Source organism: Plectropomus leopardus, chromosome 4 (genome assembly GCF_026936395.1).
Source record: "Plectropomus leopardus strain MGB_pleo_1.0 chromosome 4, ASM2693639v1, whole genome shotgun sequence".
Taxonomy (NCBI): Eukaryota; Metazoa; Chordata; class Actinopteri; order Perciformes; family Serranidae; genus Plectropomus; species Plectropomus leopardus.
Genome location: NC_142179.1, coordinates 38,135,335 through 38,144,220, shown reverse-complemented (window position 1 = coordinate 38,144,220; position 8,886 = coordinate 38,135,335). Strand labels below are relative to the sequence as shown.

Sequence of the window (8,886 nt, the reverse complement as noted above, 5' to 3'; positions counted from 1 at the left end):
GGGGCTACAGCACTGAGCTGGCTCTACATTTCCATACCTAGTATGCTAGGTGGCTACATGTTAGCATTACTAAGGTCACTTATTATAAACGAAGTGGTGAGGTTTTAATGTCCCTCTAAGTTCAACATATCTGGCGTTTGATTTTCGAACGAGTAAAAACCAACATTAAGTGAAATCTGCTTTATTTTGCTCTGACACCAGGTGGTGCTGTGGGTGGGCACCACATTGGTTGAAACAGCCTGTGACTGGCCGCCTCCAGAGCATGAAGTGGATGTGAGGGGGTGGTCATTATTTTTTATTTTTTTATTTATTATTTTTACCACCTGCTGAATTGTGTCCTGTTCAATCAATGATGGAGCTCGCCTTTCTGATTAGTTTTTCCTGTCTGCTGTGCTGGCGCCATCCCCTCCGCCCCCTGCACACCACACAGAAGAACAGTGCACTGCTACCACAGTCTGGTAGAAGGAGCACAATAGAGACCTAAAGATGTTAAAAGATGTCAGCCATCTTAAAAAGTACATTTGGCTTGATACAGCTAAAAACTGCTGAGCCATCTGAGAATTTCTGCAGAAAGCATCTATTTGATCTCTAGTCAGATGTGCACAGGGTAAACAGGAATGGAGACGGGACAGCTCATTGTGGGGCGCCTGTGATGCTCAGGATTTTACCAGAGACACAGTTCTGTGAGTGCACCTACTGAGGTGAACTAGTTAGAAAATCCATATCAGCTCTGATCATATTTGTGCTATGGATAGGATTTATATATACATTTATACATATTTGGTCACACATTCTGAAACTGAAAACACCAGTTCTGCAATGATTTCCATACTCTTTATTAAACCTCACTACAATCCAAAGCATTTTGAATCAGTCGTATATCTTTTATTTTATGGTTGTTGTTTTTTTTTACTGATTGACAAAAGGTAGCATTTAGGAACAGCGTGTTGGGGGATGCAGGGATGGTCACGGTCATCTCCACAGCATGAAAGCTTTCCTTGGGCTCTCTCCACCTTGCCCACTGCGGGGTTTTTACCCCACCTAGCTGTGAAATGCACGGCCTTTATGCTGGAGAAAGACAAAGATACCTGTGAGGGAGGCCTGCAAGTGAGGCAGCTAAAGCATGAGAAGCTGCTGATACAGGGACAACATGAGTGTCCTAAAACCTGTCAAATCCAGATAGCTGACTCAAAGGCAGCAGCATGAGAGGAAATATGTGATGACTAAGACTGCAGCATGTGCCTTACATAGAGTGGGTGAAAGATATATGGCTTACTGTTGTGGCATCAGCTTTATTTAAAACAAAAAGCCACACAGGTTTCCCATCAGCGGTCACTGCATGCGAGAGTTTGGTACCAGCAGGAACTGGCCAAAACATTTTGCTAACAGTACAAAAACAAGTGAACCACAGCAACAAGTTCACAACATGTTCACTGATAACTCTGCTGTGTATGCATTGTAAAAGCAAAGCGGTTAGAGAGGGTGACGTTCAGAGCTCTGAATGTGTCTGTAGCATCCATCTGTCTTTTATGTATTCAGATGCTTTATTCAAGTAAATGTAGCAATACAGCAGTTTCAGATATACTCAGTTACGATTAAATTTCAAATTTCATCCATGGTTCATGAGAATGAGCAGCAAATTTTTTTAACTCTTGAAACCTGGGAGGGGTCGAATCTTATGTATTTTTAAAGGCCCATCAAGGGCCGGTCATTGCAAATCAGCTTAGGCTATAAATGCTGTGGTATGTGGCATCAGTTCTATGCTATATACTTGTCCCTCTACAATTAAACACAAACACACACACACACACACACACACACATATATATATGTGTATATATATATTGTATATATATTAAAGACATTCACCAGAGACTGCTGCTACTTTAAGAAGCAGAGTTCAGAATTGACAGAAGGGGATTCTGAAGTCGTTATCATGTTGATTTACAAGATGTTTAGACAATGACTCTTTTAAAAAGTTAAACAGTGACCTCTGGATCAGCTGCCCTCTATGCCTTGCAATGCGATGTGCTTCATCTCCTACCCAGATAATAAAATATGGAAAATGGTGGTAATACATTACCTAATGGCAGGACATTTTCCGCAAAGTTTTCACTCCCCCTTGTGTTGCCAGCTGGTCGGTATTGCCCAACCACATAGACATTGTGGCCATCAGTGGCCATCCCCACGCCCAATTCCGTGCTGCCTTTCCACAAAACCTGAGTGAAGTGACCTGCAGGAGGACACACAGTCGTGTAGTAAGGTCAAAGTTTGCTGCTTTGTCTCTGACTTTAAAAAGAAGACACCATTTTCTGATGTTGTATCATATGTATAACACTGTATACTTATCCTACTTGTAAAACTATATCCTAGAGTTACATTGAAACTACAACACATGGTTGGTTATAATCTCAGTTTTTTCCCCAACGTAATAAATAATTACACAGCAACATAACAAAGCAGTAACTTCTTATTCTATGACTTAGTCTTTAAATGATACATATTTTACTGATGCAGATACATACATATATGCACATGAACTTATTTTAACTCTATTTATGGCTTCCTGAAAGACATCAGGTGGTGTTAGTTTGACCTGTGTTGCCACTGTATCCAGGGCTGCTCCAGTTGTAATCCTTGATCTCATTGTACCAATCATCCACAGCTTCTTTTCCTGAATCACAAAGAGAAAAAAAAATAACAAAATGAACATAATGTGGCAGTATAGAGCTCTGTGTGTTTCTGTGCTCTGTGGCCAGGCTTAATTGGCACCACCGCAGCCAACCACTAGGGGCACACAGACTATAAAAGGGGTGACCCCCACCCCGCCAGCTCTTTCTCTCTCTGCCCCCTGGGCCACTAGTGATGTCATTTAGGGGCCGGAGGTGCGCTACAGACACAGCAGCCGATTTTCGGTGCATCCAAGCTCTGGTGTGCGTTGCTACCTGCTCGTGGTGTTATGGTAGATATCGGTAGCTGTGCGCTTCTCTCTCTCCCTCCCTCTAGTGTGATGCATGTGGGATTCTGCTAACGGATTTCCACTTCCGATGGTGTGCGGGTGACGTCAGCACCAGCTGATTGAGTGTGGCAGGCCGGTGGTAAAATCTTACGTCGCCACCAGCTATAGGGACCACTGCTGCTTTTGGTAGCCGCTGCTTTTGCTCTTTGATCGGAGCTGCTCTTCACTGCTGCCTTCCAGCCGCTGCTCTACAGACACTGCTGCTCTACAGACACTGCTGCTCTATAGACACTGCTGCGTCACAGAGGCTGCGTCCAGACGCTGCTTCAGCATATGCTTATTGTTTGCATACTGTGCTTTAGCTTTTTAATTCTCCTTTAACCTAATTTTAACATGTTTGGAGTGTGGGATGAAACTCCCTCATATTTGATCATTTTGTTTTTGTTTCATTTGATTAATCAATTTAGTTTACTCTGTCCATTTACCTGATTTCATTAATATAGTTCCTCGAGTTTAGTAAATTATTTGGGCAGAGGAGGTGTTATTTTTTTTTGTGTCTTCTTGTCCTTTGTCTTCATTGATTTACTTTGGTGTTCGACAATTTTATTATAGTTTTAGTTTATGGATTTATATTATTTGCCAACTGCTGATTTCTTTAGTTTCGTTATTTTGTTTGGTTGTATTTTTTTGGGTTATCCCACTAATTTCCTTTTTTTCCCTTTTAATTGCTGAGGACCGTTGGTGGTGGTGCTGGTGATCTGGTGGCGGGATCCCCCTCTTTTTCTGGTGTGCTGTGCTTCCTCGGGACCTGGGTACCCTCACAGAAGTGTGCGAGTGTGGCTGTCACGAGTGTCTGGGTAGTTTATATTTTTGTTTGGGATACTCTGCACCTGTCATTGGCCCCTGCGCACCGGTAAGCCTCCGCCATAATTAGTTTTCCCCAATTCTTTGCCCTGTGTGGATGGTGTGTTTTATTTGTGTTTTTTTTAAACAAACTATATTTTGTAATAAAGCATATGCATTTCTTTTAAAAAGTGGAACCACGTCTCTTGCCTCTTGAGTAAGTGTACCTGTGTGCCTTAGAGAAGGGGATTTTGGTTTAAATAATTCTTTGGGTGAAATTCCCAAGGTGGCGTTGTCGGCCAACTGGTTGAGTCAAAAGTGTTATTCAGACATATTCATTGATCCCCCTGCCCTACGCTGGCCACAATAATATGAACTTTGAATTAGTAGTTGGAGTCAAAGTTTCATAGCCTAAACAGCTGCACTGGAAGCAGAAAGAATCTCATTCACTGAAACAAGAAATAATTTCTTTTAACTTAAAGTTCGTGTCCAGGCTGTCTTAAATGTTTAAGTTGACTGAACTTGAGAGGACAAGTTGAATCATTACAACACTACCTTAAAATGATCAGTTTGCCTTTGCACACAACCTGCAAACAAACATCACTGCTCCTTGTCTCCACAGTGCTAGGTCAGCTTCCGTTAACATTCATTCAACACAAAATTCGATGGCAGCGTGGACACTAGCTTTTAAGTTGAATCAAATAGTTTTTTTGTACAGTTTTGCTTGATAATTTTAACATGCAAAGTCAGAGAATGACAATTAACTGCAGAAAATTCTTGTTATAAAAATGACAGAAATGACTCAGTTGTTTCTTTAGAACAAGCCTAGGAAACTTAAAGGTGGAATGAATTCAGAGGACTGGAGTCTTAAAGTAGGCCTAACTAACATTAACCGTCATGAGCAGTGCTGTCATTTGGGTTGGGTGTCCAAGGCTTTAGCCCTGAATTGTTTTTATAAATAGTCAAAGATATAAATAATTAAGCTGTATATATTTTTCAAAAATAATAGCTCCTATAATATTAAAAGAGCCCCAGATCTAATGCACTGTAAAAAGAAACTAATTGGGTTAACTAGGATGCCTTAAAATTTCAACTTGTTTTCTCAAATTCAGTCAACTTAAAAAATGAAGGCAGCCTGTACATTGTTTTTTTTTTTTTTTTAAAGTTAAAACAAATAGTTTCTTTTTACATTGAAATTTGTCATTCCATTCCATACTTGTCCTTAAATAAATATTCTTGGTTAGATTCCACCTCTGTTAACATAAATACATACATTAAAGTAATTTTAAATCTCTTGTAAAAAAAAAAAAATGTTTAATGATGGCAAGAAATTTAGGGGAGGATCCCCTTTTGCCCTACTGGGGTCTGGGCTAAGCCCCCAATGTCCTCAAACCCTAGAAACACCCCTGACCATGAGCTACTGCTCATACCAGAACGGCACCCTAACGGAAAGTACGGCTGTGGCAATAAAACCCCAGTGTTTAAAATGAGTCAAGTTTGTTTTTTTGATTAATAATTCAGCTTTTTATTTGAAAGTGGGAGTTGGTATTTTTTATTCTGTAGAAATCTCTATGCTGTTTGCTATTTAATGTTTTACTGTTGTGTTCTTTGTCTGTTCTTTTACGTGTAATTTGTCATGCTACTCAGACTATTCCTGGATAAATAAACATCACATAAAAAAAAACCAAAAATAATGAAAGAATACATAAATAAAAGCTACAGTCTTCCCTGGTGGAAAGATAAGGATATAAGGGTGATGTGTTGTGTGTGTCATCCACCTGTCAGTTTCATGGGGCCTGAGCTGCACGCATAGTAGCAGCTCTCTCCAGTGCCGCTGTGTGTTAATTCACGGATCTCCAGCAGGTGATCAGCCCATTTCTGAGCTGAAGTGGTCAGCTCGCTGCTGAGGCTCATCGGCAGTGTGTTGTGCTTGGCCCTGTAGGCGTTGTGGGCTTTCAGGAACCCTTGCTGAAAACTGGCATCTGAAGATTTAAAGACATAATTGATTGGTGAGCTTTTAGTGCTGAGGGTAAACTTTTTGTGCTGTCACTGAGGCTGGTATTTCAAACACTGTGGATGCATACATGGTGGGAATACAAATCACTCAGTTATAATGCCTTTGTGTGTTCCACTGAGCAAACATGTACTTACCTGCCATGGTATCTGTGGTTATGAAGGCTGAAATGAAATAATAACAGGGTTAACAATATACTACACACTGGAAAAAATCCAATTAATGATTGCAAATTCTATTGAAAATACTATGAAAAAGCAGCCAGATGCTCAAGTGGTGGTGGGGATGAAAAGAGATGAGGTCTTATCCAGCAGCAGTAACAACTCCCCTCCTGTAACTGCAGTGATCTCTGGCACTTACCTGGTTAGAGGTCTGATGGGATGTCCTGCAAAGGCGTAGTTCCTTTTGCTGTCTTAAAGTCAGTATTTATAGACCTGAGCTGGACTTCGCCCTTCTCGTCTACAGTGGGAGGAGAAGGAGGAGGAGGAAGAGAGAGACACAGCCATTGCCTGTAATTACTTTCCGGTGCCACCTATCCTTTTTGAAATGACTCAGAGTGCGTTGTTGTGTACAAGATATTCCACTGAACTGCACACGCAGATTTGAATTCAGTCAGTTTGTCATTTTTGTCTCCCTAATCAATAACTCCGCAGATACTATTTCAAGCTGCAGCTAAAAGTGTTTTTCTTTTGGTGTTAGGTAATCGAGCATGTGCTAATAACTGGGTGTTTTTCTGGTTCCTTGGTATTTCCTTGTTTAGGGTTTGCTCATATGAGCATGTTAATCCACACATAATCACTAGGTGCTCTACACAGGTAAGCAATTAACAAAGCAACTCATGAGCAGCATGCATAAAACAATCAGCCAAGGAAAGCTTGTAGACAGAAACAGACGAGTGAAGGCATGTTCAGTATGAGGAACAGTGAAGAACAGCTTCCTTTCTGCCATCTGACACCAATCATCTACAGTTGTTGGTAGTTTTAATGAATTGAGGCCTGAATCAAACACAGACAGACAGTCGACTTCACATGGATCTCATTAGCTCATTATTAAACACTGTACTGTATGTTTACCACACATCCAGCTCATGTTGTCCCAATCATAATGAGTTGCTCAGCCCAAGGCTTCACTGTAGACTCTGAATATCACAACATCAGGGTTTCTTCATCTGCAGCTGAAAACAAGCAAAGCTGTTGTGTATTTGTGGCTTTGTGTTGCAGGTGAATGTTGACAGCTAGGTATGCTGCAGCTGATGCCTGCAGGGTGTCAGTGACAACAGTTTTATTTTTTCATCTCCATAATCCAGTGTAGAGAGTATAGTGGGTAGAACGGTTTGTCTGGATGGATGTATGATTCAAACCCTCAGTCCTTGATTGTATTTCATCATCTCACTGGTGCCACCATCACAGCCCCTTTTTTTCATTCTAAACACTTGCTAAGGATGATGACGTCCAGCGTTGTGTATGAACACACTAAAAGAACATGTTCACTGAATGTTCTCATATTTTTGGTGAAGAGTGATTTGAAAGCATCAGTTTGAACCTCTGAACTTTTGAGCATCAAACATTTTCCTGCATCTTGGCATATATGCACCAATCTATGGTGAAAATGTCTTTTTATGTAACGACAAAAACAAATTTAGGCACTGTAACAATTAAAAATATAAAATATAATGGGATATAATGCAGTCAGTCATTCTGTATTCCTTTCAAACATTTATTCTCCTGTAGATTAATCTTTCTAATGCAATTTGATATCTGCAGAGTCAACACATGCTGATAGGAATCACTTTTCATGATCTTTGTGTTTTTTGTTTTAGGAAGTGGACTCTTCAAATGCGCATTTGGCACATCCATGATACATTAGTTCATTATAATTAATTTATAATCCACTGGACTTTAATAGCTTGTGTATGTTCACGCAAGATTTCTACTCATGTTAAAACTTTCTACACATTGAAAATATATCACACGTGTGTTCTGTAAAGCTGAGGATAAAGTTGTAATATTTGAGAAAAAAAGTCCCATCTTATAGTCTGCTGTGCATCATGTTATTGCTCTGTGCTCTAGTTCCCCTTCAGGCTGTCTGACGGACACAGAGTCACATTAGGGAGTTGCACTGGGTGGGGCAAAGCTTAGGGAAACATTTGCGGCAACACGTTGTCATCCCAAATCGTCACATATTTCCGCTCTGTGACTTGTTGTGCCTGCTCTTCATAGGAGGCAGCAAACTGAAACTAAATCTAACAAAGAGCAAGACGAGCTGACAGTGGGCCCATGCAGTCAGCTTTCTAGTTTTCTAACATGTAGAGTTGACAGATAGGCGCCTGAAGCAACAGCGAGCGCCGTTTATTAAAGAAATGCTGCCTGTGAGCCTCATCTTTAGAAGGGAAAGACTAAAAAAAAACAGCTTTAGATGATGGTGGTAAAAGCGAGATGTGCATGAACTAAGCTGCTATTGAAACGCAGACACAGATAGACACCCCCCAAGAACACTTGAATGCCTCCCTTTGACAAGTGTTGCTTCCACATGTGCCCAAGAAATAGACAAGAGAAAACACATCTCTCCAGACAAAAAGTCATTAAAATTTGTGAGATAAAATAAAATTAGATTTACTAGAGAGTCTGTACATTGGATTTATGCTTGACACAAGGGGATGTGGATAACATGAATACATAAGTTTTGATTTGACTTGTTGACATCACCACTGTAGGCTGTATGGTGCTTTAATTAGGCCTTCATACATACAGAAACTGTGTTTACATTCTCTCATTTACTTTTACAGGCTTCACATCATAGAACTGGAGTTACATCCAGGTAACATTTGTTTTTTCTCTGTCACATAAGTGCCTCACAATCAACTATTTAAGGGTTTTTCTTTCTCTGTGAGAACAGCCATGGCTGTGAGCAGGTTTCTACTGGAAATTATTTTGCCAAATGTGACTGAAAGGTAGCACATTATCAAGTCTTTGTTCAGCATCCTTAATGTTGTATCAAAAATCCCCACTGGCATAAAAAAATTGAATGAGAAACCACAAGCAGCCAAAACTCACCACTCATAGTTCCTGTG

The 8,886-nt window shown here is 40.4% G+C and overlaps 1 protein-coding gene across 1 annotated transcript; it reads right to left on the bottom strand.

The window, feature by feature from the left end:
• Positions 1 to 812: 812 nt before the first annotated feature.
• LOC121943919 (Golgi-associated plant pathogenesis-related protein 1-like) lies at positions 813 to 6,291 on the bottom strand. Its single transcript, XM_042487528.2, has 6 exons — positions 6,177 to 6,291; positions 5,954 to 5,980; positions 5,581 to 5,784; positions 2,597 to 2,674; positions 2,084 to 2,233; positions 813 to 1,068 (listed from the first exon to the last, which is right to left on the bottom strand). The coding sequence occupies exons 2-6, from the start codon at positions 5,958 to 5,960 to the stop codon at positions 1,064 to 1,066; spliced, it is 444 nt and encodes a 147-aa protein (XP_042343462.2). The 5' UTR covers positions 5,961 to 5,980; positions 6,177 to 6,291; the 3' UTR covers positions 813 to 1,063.
• Positions 6,292 to 8,886: the final 2,595 nt, after the last annotated feature.